Source organism: Hemibagrus wyckioides, linkage group LG10 (genome assembly GCF_019097595.1).
Source record: "Hemibagrus wyckioides isolate EC202008001 linkage group LG10, SWU_Hwy_1.0, whole genome shotgun sequence".
Taxonomy (NCBI): Eukaryota; Metazoa; Chordata; class Actinopteri; order Siluriformes; family Bagridae; genus Hemibagrus; species Hemibagrus wyckioides.
The window spans coordinates 15535522-15563225 of NC_080719.1; the positions used below are offsets into that span (position 1 = coordinate 15535522).

At 37.5% G+C, this 27704-nt stretch overlaps 4 protein-coding genes across 7 annotated transcripts; 2 read left to right on the forward strand and 2 right to left on the reverse strand.

The window, feature by feature from the left end:
• Positions 1–87: 87 nt before the first annotated feature.
• rfxank (regulatory factor X-associated ankyrin-containing protein) lies at positions 88–3566 on the reverse strand. Its single transcript, XM_058401193.1, has 7 exons — positions 3451–3566; positions 1962–2027; positions 1748–1848; positions 1543–1668; positions 1387–1453; positions 822–902; positions 88–223 (listed from the first exon to the last, which is right to left on the reverse strand). Exons 1-7 carry the CDS (start codon positions 3548–3550, stop codon positions 180–182), a joined length of 585 nt encoding a protein of 194 aa, XP_058257176.1. The 5' UTR covers positions 3551–3566; the 3' UTR covers positions 88–179.
• A 117-nt stretch (positions 3567–3683) lies between these two features.
• On the forward strand, positions 3684–8378 carry borcs8 (BLOC-1 related complex subunit 8). 4 transcript variants are annotated; one of them, XM_058401197.1, is made up of 6 exons: positions 4014–4155; positions 4379–4491; positions 5089–5153; positions 5242–5349; positions 5612–5688; positions 7630–8378. In XM_058401197.1, exons 1-5 carry the CDS (start codon positions 4119–4121, stop codon positions 5664–5666), a joined length of 378 nt encoding a protein of 125 aa, XP_058257180.1. In that variant the 5' UTR covers positions 4014–4118; the 3' UTR covers positions 5667–5688; positions 7630–8378. The 4 variants fall into 4 exon arrangements, with proteins under 4 accessions (XP_058257181.1, XP_058257179.1, XP_058257180.1 ...); XM_058401198.1 differs by lacking the exons at positions 4014–4155; positions 5612–5688 and adding an exon at positions 3684–3825; XM_058401196.1 differs by lacking the exon at positions 5612–5688 and having other exon boundaries at positions 3895–4021.
• On the reverse strand, positions 5846–9261 carry tmem221 (transmembrane protein 221). Its single transcript, XM_058401192.1, has 3 exons — positions 8810–9261; positions 8100–8185; positions 5846–7502 (listed from the first exon to the last, which is right to left on the reverse strand). Exons 1-3 carry the CDS (start codon positions 9076–9078, stop codon positions 7036–7038), a joined length of 822 nt encoding a protein of 273 aa, XP_058257175.1. The 5' UTR covers positions 9079–9261; the 3' UTR covers positions 5846–7035.
• Positions 9262–12707: 3446 nt separating this feature from the next.
• On the forward strand, positions 12708–25980 carry mef2b (myocyte enhancer factor 2b). The gene is made up of 9 exons (XM_058400323.1): positions 12708–12801; positions 17900–17977; positions 19197–19400; positions 20642–20770; positions 21100–21283; positions 22207–22352; positions 23593–23668; positions 23757–23859; positions 23980–25980. The coding sequence occupies exons 2-9, from the start codon at positions 17924–17926 to the stop codon at positions 24245–24247; spliced, it is 1164 nt and encodes a 387-aa protein (XP_058256306.1). The 5' UTR covers positions 12708–12801; positions 17900–17923; the 3' UTR covers positions 24248–25980.
• The last annotated feature ends 1724 nt before the right edge of the window (positions 25981–27704 follow it).

Here is a 27704-nt window from a genome sequence, read left to right on the forward strand (position 1 = left end):
GACATTTTTCTTTGGTATTCATTTTATCCATTAAGGATCAAGTGTATTCATTTCTTCACCAATATATTTTTTTTAATAAATGGCTTTAACTAAGAGAGGTTTATAGCGACATTTTATTATAAAGGTACACAAAGAGAAGCTTTCAAAAAGATAGTAGTGACTCTTGTTGTCATGTGTGATCATCGAAGCAGGTGCAGTATGTGATCCTCAAGCAGCTTTTGCACTGGAAAGGATATTTGAGAAATATGCTAGTCAGGTAGCAATCAGGCAAACAGTCTATTAGCAATATACATCGATCAGGCATAACATTATGACCACCTGCCTAATATTGTGTTGGTCCCCCTTTTGCTGCCAAAAAGCCCTGACCCGTCATGCACTGTGTATTCTGATACCTTTCTATCAGAACCAGCATTAACTTCTTCAGCAATTTGAGCAACAGTAACTCATTTGTTGGAACACAAGAGCCAGCCTTCGCTCCCCACATGCATCAATGAGCCTTGGCTGCCCATGACCCTGTTGCCGGTTCACCACTGTACCTCCCTTGGACCACTTTTAATAGATACTGACCACTGCAGACCGGGAACACCCCACAAGAGCTGCAGTTTTGGAGATGCTCTTATCCGGTCGTCTAGCCATCATTATTTGGCCCTTGTCAAACTCGCTCTCATCCTTACGCTTGCCCATTTTTCCTGCTTCTAACACATCAACTTCACTTGTTCACTTGTTGCCTAATAACTCAGAATGTTATGCCTGATTGGTGTATATTAATAAATATAGCAAAAAGAAAAAATATATAGATGAATTGCATTAAGGATACTTACTTTTTTTGTAGCCAAGAGCAATAGCAAGTGCCACTGGACTGTATCCAGAGTCTGCTTCGAATGTAATATCAGCTCCGTGTCCTAAACACACACAGTTGTGCTTATTGTATTAGTAAGAATAAAAGAAATACAATTCTAATATTGAAATCTCTTTATATGTAATGTTTCCTGATGGCAGGTGAGAGTGTAAATAAAATATGAAGTCAGGAAATTAACTCACATTTTTGGTTCTGATTTACAAATACAGGTCATTAAAACATTTTTTCACCCTGTTCTTGGCTCAGAATGACACTAAACATCAACTCATTAACTAATATAAACAGCATTATAAAAAAAAACGCATGGATCACTTTGACTTGAGCCAAACACCAGAGGAAATGTTTGCTTGACAAAAAAAGAATTAGAAAAAGCGCTCCTGGCAACCCATGACAGGAGTGATAAAAGAAACATACATGAACTGGAAGGGAAAAGGAAAAAAATAGAAAAGTAATAGTGTTGAGTGAACAAAGATTATAGAAAAGTATACATATTGCTTTAAAAATGATATATATCATTCTAAACTTACTTAATAGAGCTTGCACACATTTCATATGGTTTCCACGAACGGCATAAAGAAGAGGAGTTCCTCCGTTCTGTGACAAAAATAAACGTTTATTAAAGTTATTCATGTTGAGATTCAACAATACACTTTCATATCATTTTGTTTTCATTTTCTCCTCACCCAGTCATAGGAATCCACATCGACGTCATGTTTTAAAATCATATCGACGATGTCAGCATATCCCCCAGCACTGGCTAAGGATAACGGACTCTCTCGCTCCCGTGCGAACATTTTTGGATCAGCTCCCTGATTTAAGACACAACTGGATTTGTAACATATACAACACTAGAGACTGGTATTCTACTCACCATGTAGCTTTATTCACCTTCTCTAGTAAAAACTGGACCATTTCAATCTCTCCAAATGCTGCTGCCCACATCAGTGGCGTGAATCCTCGTTCATCCTGACTGTTCAGTAGTGCACTGTCTAAAAAAAACAAACAAACAAAAACAAGCATGTCTATGCTTTTTCTTTTATGTAAAATGCATTATTGTTTGTCATTGTATATAGAAACACCACCAGTACACATTCCTGCTTACCACTGGCAAGTTGTGTCTTCACTTTTGAGATTTCGCCATGGGCAGCCAGTTGATGAATGGACAAATCTAAGAAATTAAGGAAGATAGATCATGTACACAACTGGTAATGTAAGATGTTGTGATGGTGTAGTTTAAAATAAGGCACCATAATGGGGTGATAATGATTTTATTGCTTCACACACAAATCTTTGACATTAAGGAGTTAAATCACCAAGTATATCTGTGTCTTCTCATTTTAGTTCAATGTAATATTAGTTCATTGATTTTAATTAAAATCAGTGGCTACATTAAAGCACGTATTCCACTTTACACACTGTCACCACTTGCATGTGATCTGTATTTGCCATTAGTGTGAAAAAGCCTTTGATTAATTATTCTTTATGTAAAAGTCACATACATAGAAATCTCTGATCTCTGGGGATTAAAAAAAAAAAAACATTGTGTGTGTGACAGCTCTCTATATTCTCATATAAGATTGTGTTTTTGACATGAGTATAAAAGTATATCGGTGTGTTTCCTCCCACAGTCCAAAGACATGCTTCTAAGCTGATTGGAGTCTCTAAATCATGGGTGTCCAATCTTATCCAGAAAGGGCCGGTGTGGGTGCAGGTTTTCATTCCAACCAAGCAGAAGCTACACCTGATTCTAACTGGCTAATCAGGAGATCTTGGCTTTCAGTAGACTCAGGTGTGGCTTCTGCTCAGTTGGAATGAAAACCTGCACCCACACTGGCCCTTTGCGGATAAGATTGGACACCCCTGCTCTAAATTGCCCGTAGTGTGTGATTGCGCGACTGAATGTGTGTGTGTGCCCTGCGATGGGTTGGCACTCCGTCCAGGGTGTATCCTGCCTTGATGCCTGATGACACCTGAGATACACACAGGCTCCCCGTGACCCGAAAATAGATCGGACAATGAAATGAAATGAAATAAAAGTATATCAGTAATGCGATTATGTGGAAAAATGTGACAGCACACAAAATCCTGTAAATAACACAATCATCTGAAAGTGAAATACGATGATCAATGGAAAAATTGCATGTACAAATACTGTATTCATAACACATGTAGATACAAGTGTGAGTGGCGTGCTGGTGTATTGGGTGGTGGTGTAAAATTGCTGCCTCATAGATCTACAGTCTCTGGTTTAATCCTTAGCTCAGGTTACTGCATGTATAGCGCTTCTGTTTTTTTTTTATTGTTGTTTGTTTGTTTCCCCCCAGCGTTCTCCGGTTTCCTCCAAATTTAAAATAAATAAATAAATAAATAAAGACTTGACCCTAGATGTATGGATGATGTCCTGCAATGGACTAGTGTCCCATCCAGGGTGTGTCCCTGCTTATAGTCCTCTTTTTAGCTTCCAGATCTATTTTAACCCTGACCAGCATGAAACGCTTACTGATGAAATTAATAAATGAATGGTTGAATATTGTGATTTTTTTTTCCTTTGTATTGCAGATGTATTTTGGGTATTTGTGAGCAGCTCTTACTGTCTAGAGTTGCGGGTCGGACTGTGAGCTCGTTCCCGCGCTGTTTGTTAGTGAGGGTGGTGGAGTGATGAAGCGCGCTCTCGTCACTTACATTCTCCATCACGGCTTTCTCATCACATCTGCTTCATAAATAAAGTACACAAAAATCAAATCCTGTACATTTGGCTCTCGACTAGTTACAAAACTGTATCACAAAGAGAAATCAGGAAGCAATAGAAACCTTTTGGAAAACTTATTCCAAACAGGAACATAAGAGAAATAAAAGCATTATCTTACCGGAACTGTAGCTCCAGCGTCTTAAAGCAATTTCTGTTTATTTCCTGATTTACTAGCCAACAAAAGTGAAACTAATGAATACCTCGGGATTTTAAAGCGGTAAGTGTAGACCCATATATTACACATCTAACACGTTTTGTTTAAAAATAACAAAGATAAATTAATTATAAAATTTGGCGAAGTTTGGGCGGTTTTCTTTTCATCTTGTAGTGAAAGCGCTTTTTCCCCTCAACACGTCGGAACTGTTTGTTAGGATCGATGTTGGAGGCCGAGCGAAATTTCCGGTGCATACTCCGTACGTAATCGCACATCCCACAACAGAACACTGTATGGACGTAAATAAGCTATAAGACTTTATTTCTATTAAAATATCTGCATTTTTTTTTTTAAACATGGACGACCAGGAAATGCAATTGAAAGTAAAGCGAGGTAATGTGGCCCAAATCGTCGTGTTTTCTGTCCGGCTGCGTGTTATATAAACAAAGGAAGTCCGTTTGTTCCGGATTTATTAATGTCAATATTAGTTCCCTGTCCTGTGCTGTCTGTACACCAGGTTATTCTGGTAATTGTCCGAGCTGTGGCATTTATAGAAATCATGCAGAGGCGTAGGAGCTCCTTGTAGAAAATAAAGCATTTCTTTTCTTTCTGGCAGTGACGGATAAGTTCACGGAGAGTATGTACGTGTTGGCTAATGAACCTTCTATAGCGCTGTATCGCCTGCAGGAGCACGTGAGGAGGTCACTGCCCGAGCTGGTGCAACATAAGGTAAGGTTCTACTGCATTTTTAGTCCAGTTCTTGTTTAAACATCGACATGAAGTGGCTTATGAACAGGGACAGACGGTATCAATGGGCTAGCAGGGCTAAACCTTCTCCGTTTTTCAGAGATAAATAGATCTCGGTCATTTTTTGGCATCCACATCAGATTATTTGCAGTTATCAAAGGCGTGTATTTCTGTGGAATCAAAATCAACCGTCATTAAAATGCACAGTACAATATGAGGAAGTGAAACTTGAGTGATTTATTTCCAGCCCAGACTGTTGATTCAGTTGACCCAGTCCTTTTCTTAGAACTTTGGAGACTATTTAAGCAGAAGTTAGTGAGTGCCCTGCACTTGATACAGCTCTCCAGCTCATATATCACCTGCTGCTTATGAAAGCTGAGAGAGCAGGTTAGGTTGATTCATCACCAGCGTGTAAAACCTGACTGAGATACACTCACATAAGCCAACAACCAATCACCGAACATCACCGGTCCTTTAATTTAAATCTATTCACCAGGGAACTCCAGACATGCCAGACGACTGCTTCCAAACTGTTGGTTTTGTGCTGTTTAACAGTCTGTGTCACTTAATTGTCTATAGACGGACATGCAGAGCTGGGAAGAACAAAGCCAAGGAGCAATCTATACTGTGGAGTATGCCTGCAGGTGAGAGATTTATCACTCAAAGACAATATAACTATGGTAAATAATGATGATAATAATGTGAAATGTAATTTGCTTGTTTTTATTCCAGTGCTGTGAAAAGCATGGCCAACAGCAGCCTCTATTTTAAAAACATCGATGGATTGCTGAAGCAAGCCATTGCAACGAAGGAACACATCAGCGGCACTCAAGGACGCAGGTAGAGGTCGGGTTCACTGTGGCTTTTTGAAATATCAGTTTACATAATCACACCATTTCACTGTAACGCACATATGTTTTGCTTGTTTTTGGTCTTCAAAAGGCATTTTTTTAGTATTCACTTGTGCGACTTATTATGGTGTTTGCTGTTTGCTTATTCTGTTCCAGTATCGTGTGATTTTCTTATGCTTCTTATGTTTAATTTTTGACAATTAAAGCCTTTAGAGTTGCATTTTTTTTTTTACCAATGCATGCTGCTTTAGTGGTGTACCTAATCACAGTGACCCTCCACCACATGACTCTTCCTCATCATCATGACGCATGGAAAACTATAAGCAAGGTTAGTGCTGCCTCCTAAGAAATCACATCAGTTATATTCAATGTGAAATAATCTCACAATGTGATCTACAGTTAGACCGGCAGTGAATAAATCCAACTGTTTTTTTTTTATTTAATTTTATTTTAAATGAAAGTAAGGTTTAGTAGAGAGTGTACAGTTATGTTTATATGGCAGTGTATTCATTTATTTACCACAGTCACATAGATACTCAGCTAAAAGGTAGGGAAAGTGAAGTGTTTCATGATTCATTTTGTCAGCTTTTGGTTGATCTTTTTGATTGCTGTGTGACAAAATCAAATATAAAACTGCAACTTTAAGCAGACCTTCCTGGTTTCTAAGTATTTTGCATCAGAGATGTATCAAAAGAGAGAGTGCCTTTTTTTCTGGCAATTAAAATGGCAGAAGAGCCAACTGACAGGAATATGGAATTATTGATGTTGCACAAATGTTGTGATCTCTTCAGTATTAACTGACATCCTAGAAGCTGTGCCCTACATTAGTAATCTTTTGACCGCTCCGCTCCTGTCAGTTTGGTTTCCTACTTGAAATGTACACTGATCTAACATTCCTTCTTTCACTGTAAATAAAGAATGTTTTATATCCATTAATGTGAAATAAAATCTATCAACATATGTTTAAGTATGTAGTTAACATAAGTTAGTTTTACTTATTAGAAGTAACACTGAAAGCAACTGTAATCAGAGAGTGGTCAAGATCAGACATATTTAATATGTGACAAATAATTGTTAAGGGTGATGATAAATATAAAGAGAGAAACACTTTTAAATAAAATACTTCTGGTTTTGGAAAAAAAAAATCTATAGCCTACATTAGGATTTCTCTCACTTTGTCCATTTGCTGCTTTTAAAATTATTCCATCCATTATAAAAAAAAAGCAATTTTTACAGAATAAAAAATAGTCTACAACACAGTATAAAAATGCTAAAATAATGTAGCCTTTCAAGACAAAATCCAAAGCATCTAACAATCAATGACTTTGCCTAAGATGAGAAGATTTTAAATCCAGTTGCACTTCATCAGTAGACGTTATAAGATTTAGTTGTTGCATTGTTATTATTTGTGGGGACTGAAAAGGACAGTCTACAAACTTAATATTTTAAAATAAAAGTGACGAGACCTACAAGTACGATCTTTACCAGATAACAGTATCTATGCAATTTTGTAATTGTAGGATGAAGCTTTATTGTTTTTATTTGTTTAGTCTGTGTTCTTAGTGTTTGATTAGACTTCTTAATCTGACATTTTGGTGAAGTGAACAGTAGCAAGTCTGTAGCAAAAAATAGTACAAGGAGTAGTTTTATTGAAAGCCTCTCATAGTAAGGGTGCTCACACTAGCGTGGAGTCTTTGCCTGTAGCTTTGCGAGTCAGCACAGTTCTCATCTCATTGTTGATGCCTTTCCAGGGCTTTGTGTGTGTCTGAAGCAGACTGGATTCAGTAGACAGGGTCCTGTGTATGCGTCCACTCCCACCATAAGCTTCTCTTTCACCAGAGTATTGTTGTTTGGGTTCTGTGTAGGTGAACAGGTGGTTCATGCCGTCTTCACTGCGTAGTCTTGTGGTCTTTTCTCTGAGACTGAGCTCTGACGCTACTGTGCAGATGCCAGCGCTATTCTCAGGGTCGTTCTGGTACACGGTGTTGACGTGTGGGTTGTGAAAGTGTTTGTATGTGCACGCAGCACGGATCAGTGTATGAGCCACTAGAACCAGCAGCACCAGTACACCAGAGGAGAGCACGCACACGCTGGCTATTCCTGTCTCAATCTCAAAGACCAGCAGCATGTAAATGGACAAGGCTGTAAATGTACAGAGAAAATAGAAACATTTACAGGGAAAACAGACCAATACAAGAAAATCCTGTACAGATACTTTGTATTTGTCATCTTTTGAATGCTAATGTGTATATTTCTTTGGTTTGTGCAGAAGAAGAACTGTGGATCCTGGAATAATGAGAGAGACTTCTGAAAAGCAGAATTCTGGGATATGAATTACAGTTACGAGTGTCTTGAATGGATTCCAGAGGTGAACCTCACTCTGTCTGAGTGTGACGGCCTCTTGAATTGTGACTTTGGCAACATGACAGAGCCTCGAGAAGAGTGAATGCAAATGCTCTGCCAGGTTCTCCATTACAGTGCTTTATCAAGTGTGTGAAGGAAAGGATTATTCTCAGTCGTATGTAAATATATTCAAGTAGCTTTAAACCGTACTGTGCTCTTGTATTACAATGGGTTACTGTTTTTTTTTGTTTTTTGTTTTTTTTTAACGGATTTTACATTTCTTTGGAGATTTTACATGTAAATGTAGTATTAAAATCTGACAATGTTTGTTTTCAATTATTGTGACTAGAAGTATTATTGTTGCAGAGCTTTAGCTTTAACACTGATGGCACTTACCACCCAGGTAAAAAGAAATCCCGGCACAAAACAAGCCGATAGCGACGTGCCGAATGACCCTGCTGTCTGACAAGAACCACTCAGCCCTGATGGAGGAACAAACAGAGGTCAAGTGCAAAAGATTTCACTCCAGTCACTTTTTGGGTGAAAACATCATTAAACAATTAAATAATTTTTTTTTTTTAATTATGGAAGTTAAAAATATAACATTTGTGAAATAATACACCAATCAAAAACATTAGGCAAAGTTAACAGGAAAATAAATTCAACATGATTTCATCAACATCTCCACTGTTTGATTTTGTTACTTGCAAATGAAGGAAACATTTATGAAACTACACCCTAAAGATCATGGTTGAAATAAACGATGAATGATCTATTCTTAGTAATGAAACTGACCTTTTTTTTATGCTGAGGGCACACCTTTGTTTCTTTTTTTTGCCCTTTACTGTAATAGTAGGTTTGATTTCTTTTAATTTCTAAATGAGTGCGCCTGTGTGTTTGCCTATAGGTGTAAACAGCTTGCACAGTGGGGTTTCCAGGGTGCAAAGTTTAATCCTGTACTGGAATTTCACTGGTTCTTTATGGGAGACTTTGTGCAGTGACAAATGATCTGAAGTCTGTACCACAGGCTAGATTTTAGACACTGGAAACCTTAGTGAAGGGAGCTGAAAATGTTCCAGTGTCTGTGTGTATGTGTATACCTGTACCTGTGTGTGTGTTCTCTCCACATCTCGGTGGTGAAGTGTGAGTGCAGCAGGCAGATGATGGCCGAGCTGGAGTTGAGGGTAAGAGAGAGCGCAGAAAGCACGGCGCAGAGCGGCTTTAACACGGCCCACATTTCCCCCGGCACCGCGGATCCAGACTCCTTCATCTCGGCGTTCAGCTGGAAAATCAGACTCGCCGACATCAGCGACATGAACGCAGACAAAACCCCTAACAGTGCCAGGACGAGAAGAGCTCGATGGCTGTAGCTCATCGCCCTGAGAAATGTTAATGTTAACTGGAACAAAATGGAGTGAAAGCGAGGTCTTCACGGTGTCTTGAAAAACTCCGGGGGTTGTGTTATCAGAACAACTAGTTTCTCCCTGTGTCCGGGAATGCGCGCTCTCTCTCTCTCTCTCTCTCTCTCTCACACACACACACACACACACAGTATGCTATGTCTCCTTACAAATCCCCAGATTAAAAGAAGCCTGAAACAATGAGCTTTTCAGTCGCATTCCCCTCAAACAAAAGTAACAAAGAAGTCACCACTGCTATATAAACCCCTCACTACTGTACCAGTGAGCCAAACAGTACACAAAAATTACTGTACCGCCAAACTATTTACTTAATCTAGTTTCAGTCGTAGCTAGGAACCATAAACAAACCGGGTAATTACCCCTGCAGGTGCAACAGTCTGCCCCCATACCCCCCCCTCCCCCCCCGACACAAGAAATCAATGGACGGCGTGTGAAAACGTCTTTTGGTTTTATTTATTTCTCTTTTTTAATGTGTGTGTCATCAAGTACACGCAGCTTATTTTTGTCTTAATGAAAGAAGAAGTGAACAGTTGTAATACAAAATGACCACAAAATCTTACAGTCTGCTGGTCCAGCCAGGTGGACATCGTATAAAGTCACTGTGGTGACATTCCCGAGCCCAACCTCGTAATTCTAATATTTCCACAAATGAGGATTTTTAGTGTAACTCTATACGATCAAAAGTTTGTGAACACCTGACCATCATATCAGTGTGTCCTTTTTGAACATCCTGTCTCTGATTTAGTCCCCACTTTTGCTTTTATAATAACCTCCACTTTACTGGAAAGGTTTTCCATGATTTTGAAGCGTGACTGAAGATCACACTGATCAGGCATAACATTATGACCACCTGCTTAATATTGTGTTGGATTCTCTTTTTGCTGCCAAAACACTGCTTCACTCCCCACGTGCATCATGGCCGCCCATGACCCTGTCACCGGTTCACCACTGTACCTTCCTTGGAGCACTTTTGATAGATACTGACCACTGCAGAGCAGCAGTTTTGGAGAGGCTCTGATCCAGTTATCTAGCTATCACAATTTGTCCCTTGTCAAACTCGCTCAAATCCTTACACTTGCCCATTTTTCCTGCTTCTTACACATCAACTTTGTGGACAAAATGTTCACTTGCTGCCTAATATATCCCACCCACTAACAGGTGCCATGATGATAACGTGTTATTCATGGCACCTTTTAGTGTTCATAATGTTATGCCTGATCAGTGTATGTGAACTGACGTGTGGGGAGGCCTGGCACACAGTCAATGCATCAATCCTAAAGGTGTTCACTGAGGTTGCAGTCAGAGCTCTGTAGAGACAAAGTTCTTACACTCCAACCTTGATAAAACCTGTCCTTTTTTTTTGTATCGGAAGCGTTTTTGATTAACCGTCTAACAAGGATTGAGATTCAACAGGTTATGAAGTCACAATATAGGCATAGAAGTGAAATCTAAAAAATAATGCATTTCATTTACTGTACACGTGTGTTTAATATATATAAAAAAAAATGAATAAGCATCCTGCCCAAACTTTGTAATTATATACTGTGTAGGCTATAAGTGGAAACATAAGCACCAAACCGTCTCACCTCAGCTCATCTAATTTAGTTGAGGTAATATATAATATTTAAATTTAGTTTCTGCTACGTATTACTCTCCACTGACCACCTGAATACAGCAGGAGAATGATTTTTTATATTCTTTTATATTTTCTTTGCACGCATGCTTATTTCCTTGCTTCCATTTTTGCATGCATGCATGCATTCTTGCCTTCTTTCTTGTTTTCATGACTGAAGTGTTTTATTCATCCTATTTGCCAACACTTAGAATTTTTAAAAATGTATTAAGTAATGTGATGTCATGCTTTTATCTGTTAATAGTTTAAATACATAAACACATAACATGAAACAAACATGAAGTTAATAAAAACAAATGTTATTTCTACTATAATATATTACATTTTATAGTACATAGTATAAACTATGTTACATTTTTATCACATTACCATAATATGAGTTATTTTTTTATAAAAAAAAAAGTGAGTATAATTCTGGATATACTGTCTGCTGTAATATATGTGATAAATACACATTAAATATATATTATACACTGTGCAGGTGCCTTTGTTCCTGAGTGCCTTATCTGTATGTTTCTGAAAAACGTAGCTTGCAGAATCAGTCAGCAAGTAGGTTTAAATGCTTCAGCCTCGATGGTGGGAACTTGCAGGCTACCTTTGCACTGTTCGGAGCAAGTCAAGCCTGATACTAAAAAAAAGTATACACAACGAAGAATCGCTTGAACATATGCATACTGGCCAGAGAAGCTATTTCTGAATTCAACAGGCTCACCACTTGCTCAAAAACATCAAAGCCACTGATGTTGTTAAAAGCAGAAGTGAGAAGTTTCAGGAAAACAAAAAAAAAATGTGCATTTTCCAAAGGTTCCCTCACTCAGTGTGAGGCCTAGTGCAACTGTATTTTCTTTGTGTGGTGACAAACAAATGCTTAAAACTTGTCTAAACCTTCCAGACCATGTAAAAATTTAGTGTATCAATATTTGGGCAATGCTGTTTTGTTTTCTCTTCCAGTCATTCAGATTTTTTCCCCCATGAAGCCGTTTACAGGCAAGGATCCTCTAGTCTCGATTCTCTACTGGACTAAAGGGAATCCAGATGTGTGCAGCATGGACCTGTTGCTCTGGGACTTTAGCAGGAGGTTGCTACTTCTTGCATCAGAAGTCATATAACCCAATTTCCCTAGAGAGAACCCTCATCATTGTGCACATGTAAGAGAGAAAGTAGAAAGCTCAGTGTACAATATCCTTATCACCTTTTCAAGATCTTTTGCAATGTCGTCTATATTATTATCTATTTTAATTATATTAAAATCTTTCTTTTATACTGATATTTCAGTTTCATTTTTTTCATTTTTTTCATTTTTCATTTCATTTTAAAAATTTATTTCAGTTGATATAAATTATCAGGACAAATTAATTCAGCAACCAATCATTTTACTGTGTATGTGAGCTGTGTCCCACTGACATTTCTATCTTTCTACTATCTATCTATAACGTGGTTTCCAGCACTATTGTGATTATTGTCTACGGTATCTTTTCAAGACATCCTTAGGAATCCATGTGTGATTGTATCTAAACATGGATACTCTGTTGTCCAGTTGGTTGCTTAATCTTCTCATTTCCAGTTCTCACTATATTAATGTCTTTTTTTTTCCCTGCTAGATTGGATGACTTGTATTTAGAGTATGTGAAAAGATACAATGTTATTGCAAAATATCTAAATAATAATAATAGTAATAGTAGCAATAATAATAATAATAATAATAATAATACTATGCAAAATATGCTGCCTCCCCTAACTTCTCTGACACTTCACTAATTTATTTGTAATAATAAATAAAATAAAAAATCTGGACAAATTTGTTAAAGAGTAACTGCTTTTGTGTGTCTTCTGTCAGACTAAAGAGTGTATCAGAGTGGAACGAAGTGGTGCATGAGTGAAGTGGCTTTCAACCAATAGTATGGCCAGTGGGTGGAGCTATGCTAATTACTCTTCTAAGCAGATCCTAGTGTATGAACAGCTGGAGGATGAAGCATAGTAAAGCATCGCGAAGACAGAGCTACTGACTGCACAGCTCCTGTCCTGCTCATCATTTCAGCATCAGGTGAGATTTAAATTCATTCAACTGTTTACATGTCTGTAAATTAGGAGCATAGGGAGTACATGACTTGAAATCTTGCTATATCTTATATCAGTCTCACTATGGAAAATTGCTTATTCAAAATTCTGTTTTATTATGCTTAATACATATGTTTTGTAAGTAGTATGCATAAACAGTTCTGTGAAAATGAATGGAGCTCAGGTTTTGTAATGTCTTAGTCTTCAAATGCTTTAAAGCAACTTATTTCAGAGCAATGTTTGTGAAAGGAATGTTGGCATCTTCCAAGACTGGAAAACAGAGTTTAACAGACTTCTATTCTTTGATACAGTTTCTGTCCACCAGTTAGAGTCTGGTTTTCTGTTAATGGTAACGAACATGGAATTGAAATTGGTTATGATTCAGGTTGTAAAAATGTTAAACGTAAGGATGTAGGTATTCTACATCTACATTCACTATACTGTATGTACTCATTAGCCAGTGTATATTGCCTTTGTTAATCTGTTGCACATATGTAATTGATGGAAAAGAGCATGTGACAATCTAGCTATCTATCTTTCTATCTATCTATAAACGCACATATATTATATATATATATATATATATATATATATATATATATATATATATATATATATATATATATAGATAGATAGATAGATAGATAGATAGATAGATATAGATAGATATAGATAGCTAGATATAGAATATAGATGTAGATATTATCTGTATATACACATAGTCTTATCATGTACAGTTAATGTAAATTTCTATAAATCACCAAGTCGCTTGTACACTTTTTATTAGCTGATATTTTCTTCCACTGAGTGAAGTTCTCCAGAACACTGTATCAATCTGAGGAAAATCTCCAAAAGAATTGAGCATTGGGGCTATCACTATGAACCCTAAATTAAAGCATATTATTTAGTAGCTACCATGAGCTAAAATGAAACTAACAGAAACAGTAGTCTATATGGGCAAAAGTATGTGGACACCTGACCATCATACAAATCTGTGCCCATTCCAAAAAAAAATGGGCATGAACTCAGAATTGGTTCCCCATTTCTGTTATAGCAGCCTCCACACTTCTAGGAAGGCTTTTCACTAGATTTTAAAAAGTAACACATTGGCCCATAAGAACATTACTGAGGTCAGGCACTGATGACCTCAAAGAGGAGGCGTGGTGCACAGTCTGTGTTCCAGTTCATCCCAAAGATGCTCTGAGGTTGGGGCTTGGACCACTAGATTTCTTCCACCACAATCTTGGTAAACTATGTTAACATGTAACTTGCTTTGTGCACAGGAGCATTGTCATTCTGGAACTGGTTTGGGCCTTTAAGGGAAACTGCAATTCTACAGCATACAAAGACATTCTATACAATTGTGTGCTTCCAACTCTGGCAACAGTTCAGGGAAGAACCGCATATTGGTGTGATGGTCAGGTATCCACAAACACTTAGCCATGTAGGTGTACTTATTTAGTGCGCCATGGTTCCTATAAAGATGATGAAGTGTTTGTCTCACTCTTCTCTCTGTCTCAGTCATTCTGCACAACATTGTAGATGTATGCATTTCATATGCAAATGGTAGTCTAGGTTTCTATTTCTGGCCAAGTTTAGTTTCTCATCTCATCTGTGTCTCTGAGGACTTGAACATTTGATACCTGAAATTAGCTTTCTGTCTGCTGAGTTCAAATGACTGACACAAATGATCTATGTTTTCTATTCTACAAAATCAACAGTTGTAAATAAAATTTGCCAAATCAGTCCTCTGATCCAATTACACTATGTAACACGATTTTTGTTCCTGGGTAGTGAATGACATTTTCCATTACTCTTGATAAAAAAAATAGCCATTAAGTCGCTTGAAGTTTGGGTTTGGGCTTTTAATAGAACGAAAACCTCAAAATTAGCCCATTTTACTAAAAAAAACCTGCCCAAAACTAACTCAAATTTTCATGGCTAAGATGGGTTTTTTAAGATGGGTCTCATTATTTGGGTTACAAATAACGGGAGATAACTCTTATTTCCCAGGAACAAGAAAAAAGTAAAAATTTGTTACATAATGTTATTAATTCACACACATAACCTTCAGGTCTTTTTGAATTATACACAAGATCCTACAAAAACATTAGCTAATATTATTCAAAACAAAACCATTTACTGTGTAGACTATTATAGTATAATCATTAATTACTGATTAGTCGCCATAGCCAGTACTTTTACTGTTTATACAAAATGCTTTTGCTACAGCTTTAGTTTACGGGCTGCATGAGCTACAGCAGAGGCCATGATGAAACACTGTTTTTTTTTTGTTGGTACTAAGGCAGTATTATTCCTATGACAGTCTTAGTAATTAGTCTCCTCCAGGCCCTATGGGAGAAAAACGCTGTAGTGCTGAAGCTCCTCTATGTTTGCGCATCTTCTTTTCCACCGTCTGACCTTTGGGAGGTCTTCAGAGGAAGCTGTGCTGCTAAAGGCTACAAAGAAGAGGTGAACAAAAAAAGAGCAAGGGTTAAATAACTGGGTGATAAAATCTTCAAATCTAGCTTTAGATATGTAGTGAGATTGCTGGTTAGACTTCTACATTGGTGTATTCACTGCTTTTATTAAAGTGCAGCTTTCAAAGTCGTTAAAGAAGTTTGTACAAAACGTAAACTGCTTACGCAGCTTAATTTTATTTCAGATTGAAGCTTTACCTGTTGATGTACACTTAAACAAAATGTTGTTAAAAGTTTCCTGGAGTATTTAAGGGTTCTACATTTTCCGAATGGAGTTGAATTGTAGCTGTCTGTCATAGATCACACAGCCGTATGTCTCTATAGCACCATTAAATGTTCTAGCTTAGGAACAAGTGAAAGAACTTTAATAAGAATATAATGTAGTGTTACAAAATACTAATATCAACAAGCTACATTACCATGTATTAATTATAAAAATCTATATGTTTAAATTCAATTTTCATTTTTTACATTTAACACACATTTCTTCAAATTCAAAATAGAATTTATTGGTACACTATTTATCTCCATTTACAGTGTGTTTTTGTTAAATCGGCTACCTATTAGTAATTTAAAAATATAGCTGCACTTATACTGATGTATAGCCCTGACTATGCGAGTAGCTTTTGATGATGCATTAACAAATATGAGGAACTAGGATTTAAAGCGACAGATGTGGAGGTTTGTGATAGAGATCTCTTGCCAGAAAGACCACTTCCCTGAATTTCTATTCATATCTGTGCACACTAACTGTCCGGTGTGAACACGCTGTCACCTGTGAAATGAACAGGCATGAACATTTATGCTCTACACATGGTAGGCTAGCATCTACTTTATAAGGTAAGAATGGCGCAAAATATGGAATCCGCTGGATTCCTCAAGCTCTTGGGTGCCAGGAGTGGGCGAGAGGGAAGCGGGCATTGCTGGGTCATGGGAACCGCAGCACTGTATCCGCTTACTATTGGGTTAGAAATACTAAAAATAGGCTAGGTCAAACATGTTTAATATGAGAGGCCGGAGGGAAGCAGTAGTGGATGTCTCAGAGATTGTTTTGTATTAGCAGATAGATTCTTTTAACTACATAACAGCCTCTGTGCAGAGAGAAACAACATAATTATACAAACATTTAAAAATGGGACCAATATGGATTTAGTAAGGGCACTCTCACCTGATCTCTCTCTCCATTGAAACTTTTCTGTATCACTTTTTATTTGTACAAATGTATGCATAATAATCAGAAATAACCTAGATTATTACACTGTTGCATCATTCTTTACCAGGCTTCAAACATTCATTTAGTTGTCTTCATAACCACTTTATCTTGGTCAGGGTCCTGGTGGTTCCGGAGTTTATTCCGAGTATACAGGGCATGAGACCGGATGGGGTATAAGTAACCACACATTCACATACTCATTCACTCCTTTGTATAACCAGTCCACCTACATGAACTGCAGAACCCACACAAACATGCCACATTCCACGCAGCTAGTAACCTGAGCTCAGGATTGAAGTGGGGACTGTAAGGAGAGCTGTGAGGCAACAACAATACCTGCTGCACCACCATGTCCCTGTAGGGTTTAAACATCAAATTATAAATTGCTGAAGTTAACTATAGTGGACTTTCTATATTATTAACCACTGAGTTTCACCACCCAACACTAATCTGTGGTAAAAATGGTAAGCATTCTATGATTGATTCTCAGAGGGAATCTCAGAGAAACAAGAGAGAGAGAGAGAGAGAGAGAGAGAGATTTTATGCAGAATCCTACATCTGGACCTTTCCAATAAGAGTGGGTCAAACTTGTTTAAGGAGCCAAGAACTATTAGAACAAGTCTGTGTAGATTAACTGTATATTCTACAGTTTCTTCATGATGCAATCTCCCTCTCTCTCTCTCTCTCTCTCTCTCTCTCTCATTGTGTATTTGCTGGCTGCAGTCCCTCAGTGCACAAACTTACACTCGAACCCTTTCCATCCACTGTTTGTGTACAGTTTGCTCATGGGAGAACAGGGGGCGGACAGGAACTCAACCCGCACTGAGACGTGCTGTTATTTTAACGGTGGCTGCAGCCCTGCCTGCTGAACTCCTTTAAATGGAGATGGCATATATAAATATACATACAGTATATATATATTACAAAGGCCAGTGGAAATGCAACGCTTACAGTGGGATAGCTCAGACTTTGTGGGTGTTAATCTGCACTAACTTTAACATCCTTTCTCTCTCAGGGGTGTAGATAAACACCCGCCTGTCCCTGACAGGGGGGCAGTGGGACCAGTTGCATCATGACCAAACACCATTTCCCATCCCATTTGTTATGAAATGTACAAACAGTATTATGAGCCTGTGTGTCGTGTCTCAAGATAAGACATATGGGGCTGAGTAATATTATTTTTTCAATGTTTGTTAAATAATATTTCTGATGTTAGAATCCAATAAAGGATTACTAGAATTATTCAGGCTCAGTTTTTCCAAAATCATCGTAAGATAGATGATCTAATAATAATGATCTAATAAAGATTTGAGGAAACTCAGCCCATCTTATTTACTTACAGGGATTACTAGAGCATCAAACAGGTATTTGATATTTTGATATTTTTACAGAACCATTCTTAGGAAAAGAACATCATGGGGCGAAAGAAAATACAGATCTCACGGATTCTTGACCAACGAAACCGTCAGGTATGCTTGAGATACTTATTATTATGGTTGATGGCCCTTGTGCTAGAATTTCACACAAAAAAATTATATACTGTCCAAGGCAAACTTCTTCTCCCTTATGGTATACAGCACATGATTATTCTATATACATATTTTGAACTTATAATATGATAATATTATACATATGTGTAATACGTACATATACATATGTGTAGAACATATGTGTAATCTGATAAAAGCACAAAAATATCTTTTCGGTATAAAGTACATTTTTTTCTCTATACTGTGGTACTTTAAGGGTATGCAAACGTTTGCACTAGACCGAATAGTTAAGACTTAAGTGTAGTCATTTTTCTATCAAGGCGTTACATCGAATCTAGTTTAAGCTAACACTCTGAAATATAGATTGCCCACATTACTCACTTAAATTTGAAAGCTGAGCCCTAAGAGCTGATAAAGCCCAGAGAGCGGCTAAAATGGATGCATCAAGACGCTTCTCTGTTCTAGTATCTGCGTGGAGGAACTTGCCCTAGATGTCCGAGTTACTGGCAGTGCTCAAATGATGTCTATAGATATACCTCTTCCTGATATACCTAAAGTAGCACTTGTACTTGTGTCGTCTGTGTGCTATATTACCTACGAAATGAGTTTTTAGACTGAATGTATGCGTAGTCTGTGATCTAGGAAACCAGTATAAAGTTGCATTCATTGATAGAGACTTCAAGTCAATCTGGTTAAGTGTGTCTGCCAAATACTGTAAATTCAATTCAATTCAATTCAATTCAATTTTATTTGTATAGCGCTTTTAACAAAGAGCGTTGTCTCAAAGCAGCTTTACATAAGAAACAACATACGAAACAACAAACATATAAACAGACAAACAGTCCTAGATGTTATCCCAAGTGAGCAAGCCTGAGGTGACTGAGGCGACTGTGGCAAGGAAAAACTCCCTTTGATGGTATGAGGAAGAAACCTTGAGGAACCAGACTGAAAAGGGAACCTATCCTCATTTGGGTGACAGCGGAGAGTGTGATTATAAATTATTCTAAACACCGGAGAGTGTGATATGAACAATGTCCTTTGTGCATTTATGTATAGTCAATTGTGTGATGCAGATACAGCATGTGTAGAATATATAAATTCGAATGTAATATTTGAAATGTGAGCATTCTCTTCAGAAGCGCTGTTATGTCATGTAGCACTCAGTAAAACTGAAAAGCCATGTCTGTGGTTTCTCAAGGTGACGTTCACCAAGCGCAAGTTTGGACTGATGAAAAAGGCCTACGAGCTGAGTGTGCTGTGTGACTGTGAAATTGCTCTCATCATCTTCAATAGCACCAATCGTCTCTTCCAGTACGCCAGCACTGATATGGACAAAGTGCTCCTGAAATACACCGAGTACAGCGAGCCTCACGAGAGCCGCACAAACAGTGACATATTGGAGGTACACACAGCCTGCCCTGAACTTTTCACTTTATAAACACATCCATACATATGTTGCGTACAATACTATCCTTAGCTGAAAGCCAAGAGAGCAAAAAGTATGATCATAAGTATTAAGTATTAAGAATTATCAATATGTTTATTAGAGATAATATGTGGATTTATAACAATGATTGTAGTCATTATTAATCACTTGTGCCTAAAATACACACAATTATCTAAGCAAACAGGGTATTAAAATAAGTGAAGAATAATACTTAATAAGTCGTTCTGTTATAGGAAAATATTCATAGCCAAAGTTGATCGATTTATAGTATATTTTCTATATACAGTGTGTTTTATTCCTCTCATACCTCAGCCAGTTTGGCAGCGCTAATAATTACTAAAGTTTATGAAACAATGACATGTCATACTTTTTATGTTCCTAGCTACATTTAATGTTGCGGAGCAGCAAGTTAGTTCCTGTTAATGCTTATGATATAACTTCTACAAATAGTAGTTCCCTGAACAGACTTTTTTTCTGTTGAAGACAACTTCACAATGTCCACAAATATACATTTTTAAATCCATACATATGCAGTGTCCATTTTGAAATAGTGTCCAAAAGTACCTGTGTTAGTCAATGCTATAAACATAATACTGTAAAAACTAGTAACATAATACTGTATAAAAACGAGCGCATGTGATATATAAACCTTACAGCCAGAGCTGCTATCAGAGCTGTTATTATAGAAACAGGTCAGATTTGGAAGTTCAACACCACTGTGGTATGGCACATTCAAGAACTAAGTTAAATCTAAAATGAGTTACTAATGGTCACAAATTACCTATACATCTCTGAGAGTCTTCAAGAACTGTCTGTTTAGTATTTAGTACAAGTTTCAAAACTTATCTTATTTGAAATGATCGTGTAGCTATCTTATTTAAAATGATCATGCAGCTATATGTGACAGAGTTATACACATACTACTTGTTTTTAAATTATTCACAGTGAATAATAATAATCACTTGGATGCCAGACATTTCATGTGGCCTCGAGGACTTGAAAACCTCCATGGATATATATATAGTATGCATGAACATGGTCATGCCTGTTATGGCTACTGAAAAAATGTTAACTATTTAAAAAAAACCTTAAAATAAACCAAAAGAAAATTAGATACTCATTGTATGTGTAATTTGTAATTTAAACAGATTTCTTCTATTTTTTCCCCTCTGTGCTCCGTTCACTCGTGACTGAAGACCTTACGTAGGAAAGGGCTGGGCCTGGACACCACTGAGCTTGATCAAGAGGACAGCATGCAGGCAGGCCAGGAGAAATATCTGCTGAATGAGGGCGTGGATCTGTCCATCTCCAGGCAACGTTACTATGTCAGTAGGAATAAAGCATTTTTTACATTACAGAGCTTCTTTATAGACAAAGATTTGGTGTGTTAACCTACATTTAGTTAAATAAAATTGTCTATGTCTATATAATCCACAAATACACTGTAGTTTATTTCATAATGCATTATATGAACTGAGAATATATTGGCTATATTTTTGCTATTTGAATTGTCATAAAGTATTAAAGCACGTATTGTTAGTATTTTGCCAAATTTGTTCTCTGTGGATAGAGCTCTTCACAGAACAACAATCATCCAGCTTAAGATATTATTATATCTTAAGCAACTGCTAGACACACTGTTCTTCCTTCACAGGCTCCCTCTATCCTTCCTTCAGAGGCTCAGATGCTAATGGGTGTTGGCTGTGAGAACGGTTACCCATCGAACGCGAATCTGGGAGCAAACCGATCTTCATCCTTTAAACCTCTGAGCTCCAGGCCTGGATCTGCTGGTCCTGCTGTAGCCAACACACACTCTGCCCTCATGGGAACACATGCAGGTGAAGAAAGAACATTTTTTTACCTCCTAGAAATGCAATTTTATTTCCAAAGATGCAAAATTCTATTTCAGATAATCAAGTGACTTTGACAAGGTGTGCTAGGAAGACATAATACACCTATGGAAGCACTATGCTGATATTCATTCACAAATATCTACTTACCGAACCTGTATAACGTTTTGATGAATTTAGGTCAGATGATATTCTGGGGCATCTCTGCAATCTGTCCTGTATGTCAGTGATGATTAAATACATTCTCTCTATCATTTTTATAACTGGTATAAAAAATAATATGTCTGTCTGTTCACTGGATATTTATAACTGTCTATGGAACTTACCATGTATACATTAGTGAAGTATTAGGGCATATAACCTCTGACATGTTTGCGCTTGTCACACAGGAAGTACAGCTATGAAACAACACCTCTTCACACTTATGCACACAGTCACGATATCACATGTGAAACAGTAGTTGAAGGCAGAGTCTGTGGTTTTGATGCAGAAATTTTGCACCTGCTGGACATCTTGAAGCCTCCACATAAACCTCTCCACTGCTATTAGTAGTAAAGCACACGTATCCACAGAGCAAACCTGAGTAAACCGTGGCCAAGCTGCTATGTTTGGAAGGTGGCTAGCTCGGACTTCGGTTTAACCTGTGAGACATTAAACCTGCGTGCCGAGCTCTAGATATGAGTTAACATGTTTTCTTGCCTGTGTAGTGCAGGCTGAACGTGTATTTGACACTTCTTGCTGGTATCACCATGTACACAGATGTGACTGAACAAAAAAGGTCAGCTGTTACAATGACTTCTCCTTTTGGCAAGAGAGAACATGAGAGGTTGAGATGGTGGGTGGATAGGGGTGAAAAAGAAATTCACCCACATCTTGTTTTCACTTCTCAATATGTCTGCGCGTGGGCGAAGGCTTCGGCTACTCGATGTTTTCCCATGGCAACCTGAGCCGTGCACTGGATATGAAGACTCCGCCTCCACTGAGTTTGACCAACGATGGGCGGCGTGGGGAGGTCCACCCTGGAGTGGGTGTAGCCCGCAGCAGTCTGACCAATGCGGTAAGGGATTGTGCTAAAGAAGTCACATATATCTGTTATTACAATTTATACCCCTGTGCTCATTTTAATGCGTTATTGTTTCTATAGTAAAACCTGAGTGACATGGTGGGCGTGTCACGTGATCTAAGCCTAATAATAAACTGTAATATATGATCATTAATACAAAAAAAGTGATAGTTATTACAAAAATATGACAGGAGTTTCAGAATCTTACAAGGTTAAGCCACAGTTAATGCTTTTTTTGGTTGTACTGTAACAAGCTTAGTAACTTTGTAAAAAACCTGGCTGGAGATGGAATAGAAGTGCAAATGATAATAACTTGTCTTGTGGATGTTCCACAACATTAAATGCTACTATAAACAGTCAAAAATATGATTCATCTTTCTTTATAGTAATAGCAGTTGTATAAGTGGAATAAAACATTTCAAGTCAAGCAGCCAATAGAAATAAATCTTTGGTCATATACACCAATTAATCTGAACACAGAGTGAATTAAAACATAACAAATGTACTATATGTGTATAAATTTGTATAAATCTATAAATGTCTACAAAAGACTTGATTAGTTTCCTCACTTTGGGCCTTCAGTTTGCCATAGAGCTCTGCACCTAAAGTTAAAAGTAAAAAGAGCTTCTATCTGATCATTACATCTGATAAACTATCTAAATTTGTGATCCATCCTTTGCGCTGTTAGGTCAGACAGCCGACTCGCATACCTGAGGCACTTATTATTATAATTTTTTAAATAGATGTAGGCAGTGATGCTACCCTTGCAGAGTAATTTATTTAAAACTCTTCTAGTTGACACACTTCCAGTGTCTTAATTAAGTGGTGTGTGAATTTGTCAAGTGAATTAATAAACATTAAAAGTGCAAAGAAATGTTATTTTGTTGACTGTACACAGTAGAGTGAATAGGTACTTAATAATACCGCCATAGTTAGGTCAAAATATTGTGACTGGTTTAGTAAAGAAAACTGGCAATAAACTCTTAGTCATCTCTTAGTGGTGAGACGAATCAAATGATTTTACTTTTTAAGAAGAGCTGGAATTACTATTACTATTCATATATTATTTCTGAATCTAATGTATAATACCTTCATCATGCAGTAACTGTTTTAGTACATTTTGGTCCCTCACATTAGCATGCATTAAAAGACTGGCCTTATTAGTGTTCCTAAATACACCTGATCTACAATTTCCTGTCTCTAAACTACTCTAATTGCATTTGTTTATTTTCAGAGAGCATTGTACCAGAGCATGCACTCTGGAGGTCCCATGGGTCCCATGGGGAAGCCCTGGAATTATGGGCCTTCAGGTAAACACCCAGCTCTTTTTAAATCAAAGTTCACACCTCCTTACTTCTGAGGATCTTATCAGTAACAGTACACTCTCTCTCTCTAAAGAGTTTTGCCACCCAGGATACACAGTGGGTTTTCAGCGCAGTTCTGCAAACACCTGGCAGCCGCCCACACATCACGAACCACAACCATCTGCGACTAATGCAGGGTGAGACACTGAGGTTTTCACTAGAGAGCTGAGCAGAAAATACGTTGAATGTTTAAATTAAGCCTGGAAAGACACATCTGTGCTCAGCGTGGTATGTTGTATTTGTGTCTCCATTTACAGGATGTCTACAGGAGGAAGCTGCTCTTACTCTTCCCAAGGCTCCTCCCCTTCATCCCCACCTCTGTCCTCCCTCAACCGTCATATCAAGTCAGAGCGCGCCTCTCCTGACCACACGGTCTCCCCGGTCACACCTTCCTCCCATCATTCTCCAGCAGGTGGTCCTGACAGGATGAGCCAGCCACAGCCAGGGCCCTACGTGGCCGTGGACAGGGAGGAAAGTGACCCGACTATGAAGCACATGGAAGGTGGTGAAGGTTGGCAGAGATAACTGTGCACACAGCTGGTCTTTTATTAGTTGCACTGTTAAACTATGCAAACCCAGCTTTGATAATCAAAATACATGTATAGTACATTGTTAATGTAACAGTGTTTCCAGTTTCCATTCAGAAATGCAACTTGAACCTGATTAAAACACATTGTCTTTTGATACGGAAAAAATGGGCTTGATTCATAACAGAGTTATGAAGAGTTGCTTCATGAAAGAGCCCAAAAATAGTACATAATTTTGTCCTTCTTATATTAAATGCTCACAGTGCTGTTTTTTGTTCATTAATTTCTAATTGTGGTTATAAATAATTTGAAAAAATCACATAATATCTCACATAATAAATCACATAACTTTCTAAAACTGCAAGACTTTCTAAAAACATTTCTCAGGGACTCCTTTAAACATTTTTTCATCTGTACTGCAGCTTGTGTACATCTTTGGTCTCTTGGTGTGTGTGGGAAGGGTTTCTCTCTGGATGGTCATGAAAATATTAAAATTGGTTGAAATATGACATCCATAACACATTTTCTTAATTTTCTTATCATTTTTTAAGGCAATGTACATATACGTGACAAAAGCTGAACAAAAATGGACTGAAATTCAATATCCAACTGTTTTATAACTGTGTATTGTCCAAGGCTAGATTATTTTCTTTTATTATAAAATTCTGTTTGAGAAGTTATACTTTGCATAATAATAGTAGTTATAATATTTTTTTCTCCTCATTGCTCACTTTCTACAATTTATATGGATTTACAGTATATATATAGAGTTGTTTCTGTCTATGAAAGTTTAGGACCAGATTTTTTTTAATCACTGTTCAGGCTGTTCACTGTATTTTCCACTAGAGGGCTGCACATATCAGCCACTGAGCATCACTGAGGCTCAGGTTTTGGTTCAAGTCCTTGTGTGGATTGTTTCCATTAAACGTTTGTTTGTGTGTTTGGTGTGTGACTAATTTCAGTATTTACACGAGTGTGGGAAGCACATGTTTTTTTATTTTTTATTAATATTAATAATCTGAAATTCTGAATCCGTTCATTGTGGTTGTGATCGCTGTAACAAGCAAAACTTATAACACTCTTTAAAGTGACAAAAGAAGAAATGTTACACAAGATCCACATGTTTGCTGTCTGAATTTTGATCCTTCAGTTTTGCTCTGAGGCTAATGTAGTGAACATGTGAAACCTTTTTAGGATCATGTAAACCTCAGGCCTCAAGCGTTTGCATCAAATTAGGTGGAGTTTTTCAGTATCACAACTTCACTTCAGTGATTTTTTTGCATTCTGTGGGTGATTTCACAGACTTGATTTCAACATTAAATCAAGAAAACATAAAAGCAGACACCTCTCATTTCTACATAATTGCATTTTGCTCTTAGATAAGTAACACGTTCAGATTTCAGCACAGAATTAGCAATTACACACAACGTGGTTAACTAGCATTGAAACTAATAGCATTAAGGAAATTTGAATGGTTTGCTCAAATGTTTATTTTGTTATTCAACTAATTTACTTTCTCTTATTTCTCTAAGTGCTGATCTCATTTGTTAATATCACTGAATATAAAGTGGAAAATTCTTTCCATGATCTTGAACAGGAAATTCGGATGATGTAACTGCTTGTCGAAATATTTATCTAAGGGTGAATGAATGTTGTAGGGACATTTCTCTTAAACTTTAATGTTCATAGAAATGTTTCAAGCAAGAAATGTTAAACGGATTCACCAATAAAAGCAAAATGAATGAGATGTTTAAGTATTTTTATGACTATTGATAATATGATAATGTGTAGTTATAGTTGGCTTGGACAGGCAAAAAATGGGGCTTTCAAAATTATTTGCCTAAAGGTTTTACCTAGATTGTTGAGAAGGAAATTGTACTCATGTTTAAAAGGTTCTTATATCTTCATACATGTATTTGTAGATAAATGCTAAAATATCAGAGACACAAATTGCTCCCAATCATAGAAACACCCAAGAGGCAAACTGTATTTACACACTCATGAGAGTTGGGATGCAAGTATAGACATTACATGCAAATACTCTAATAATCATTGTCATTATTCCTGATCATTCAAATTGCATGCTAATAGCCATTCAGGCCATAGTGATACTGCACCATGGCAGTGTAGCTGTTTGTTTTTGTCTGGCTGGTCCAGGCCTGCAGGGTGTTTGTCTGAACAATGACATGATTTATGTGATGATGTTTTAATCAGACTGGAATGATGTACACAGTGGTGGGTCAGAGTGCTGGGCTGTGTCATTAGCTGGCTGTGTCTCGTTGGGTAACATTTAGGCACGTGTAAACACAAGAAGGGGATTAGTCACTAATTAGTGCAACCACTTTGGCTCACAGCAGAACAAGCCATTGTCCATCACTGTCTATACACACCATCAGCTATGACTTTGTGAAGATTCTCCATCATTCAGGTGTGGTTATCTGGAAGTCATGTCAACTGGACTGGATCATATCTAACTAAAAAGAAGCCCAATTGACATGACTCAATTTTCAGACATCAGCCATGACATTAAAACCACTGACAGGTGAAGTGAATAACATTGATTATCTTGTTACAAACATTATGCAGCAATTGAACAGTCAGTTCTCAAAGTTGTTTACTTGGAAGCGGGAGGAAAAATGGACAAGTGTAGTGACTTTGACAAGGACCAAATTGTGATGGCCAGACAACTGGGACCAAGCATTTCCAAAACAGCAGGCCTTTTGGGGTGTTTGCATTATGCTGGAATTAGTACTTACCAAAAGAGGTCGAAGGAAAAACAACTGATAAACTGGCAATGGGGTCATGGGCACCCAAGGCTCATTGATGCATGTAGGGAGTGAAGGCTAGCCAATCTGGTCCAATCCCACAGAAGAGCAAATGCAGCACAAACAGCCAAATGTCAGAACACACAGTGCATCACAGATTGTTGTGTATGGGGCTGGGTAGCCACAGACTATGCTGACACATGTCCATCACTGAAAGTGCCTACAGTGAGGATAAGAGGATCATAACTGGGCCATGGAGCAATGGAAGAAGGTGGCCTGGTCTGATCATGAAGACACCACCTTCCTACCTTACCTTGCCACATAACCTAATTCACTTCACTCTCAGTTATTTTAATGTTATGGCTAATCAGTTTATATAAGATGGTCAGTGAGTGTATAGACTAGCTGAGCTGACTGACTTGGTGTATTCTCTTGATTCAAAATGTTGTACAGATACACATAAAGATTAGCAACAGATTTTGTAAGTGACTCAGTGATTTGGATACCATTTCTGTCTCACATATTACAGGTATGTAAAGTAAATGTAAAAGACACTTTAGCCACAGGTCACAACAAACTATGAGCATAAAAATGTAATAAAATCCTATCTAAAGAACATGTCTCAGCTCACTATAACTGCACTTTAGTAGATTATTTCACAAGTAACATGTTCAAAAAAATGTTGCCAAT

Bases quoted from the DNA above. Each gene is read 5' to 3' on its own strand.
- borcs8 (XM_058401196.1), top strand. From the start codon at position 3,985: ATGTTGGAGGCCGAGCGAAATTTCCGGTGCATACTCC. The intron at 4,492-5,088 runs GTAAGGTTCTAC...AATTGTCTATAG, and splicing joins CCGAGCTGGTGCAACATAAG to ACGGACATGCAGAGCTGGGA. The intron at 5,350-7,629 runs GTAGAGGTCGGG...TGGTTTGTGCAG, and splicing joins AGCGGCACTCAAGGACGCAG to AAGAAGAACTGTGGATCCTG.
- tmem221 (XM_058401192.1), bottom strand. From the start codon at position 9,078: ATGAGCTACAGCCATCGAGCTCTTCTCGTCCTGGCACTGTTAGGGGTT. The intron at 8,186-8,809 runs GTACAGGTATAC...TTCCTCCATCAG, and splicing joins TGGAGAGAACACACACACAG to GGCTGAGTGGTTCTTGTCAG. The intron at 7,503-8,099 runs GTAAGTGCCATC...GTACATTTACAG, and splicing joins GATTTCTTTTTACCTGGGTG to CCTTGTCCATTTACATGCTG.
- rfxank (XM_058401193.1), bottom strand. From the start codon at position 3,550: ATGGAGAATGTAAGTGACGAGAGCGCGCTTCATCACTCCACCACCCTC. The intron at 1,849-1,961 runs GTAAGCAGGAAT...TGTTTTTTTTAG, and splicing joins GAAGACACAACTTGCCAGTG to ACAGTGCACTACTGAACAGT. The intron at 1,669-1,747 runs GTGAATAAAGCT...GTCTTAAATCAG, and splicing joins TCCAGTTTTTACTAGAGAAG to GGAGCTGATCCAAAAATGTT.
- mef2b (XM_058400323.1), top strand. From the start codon at position 17,924: ATGGGGCGAAAGAAAATACAGATCTCACGGATTCTTGACCAACGAAAC. The intron at 20,771-21,099 runs GTCAGTAGGAAT...CTTCCTTCACAG, and splicing joins TCTCCAGGCAACGTTACTAT to GCTCCCTCTATCCTTCCTTC. The intron at 22,353-23,592 runs GTAAGGGATTGT...GTTTATTTTCAG, and splicing joins GCAGCAGTCTGACCAATGCG to AGAGCATTGTACCAGAGCAT.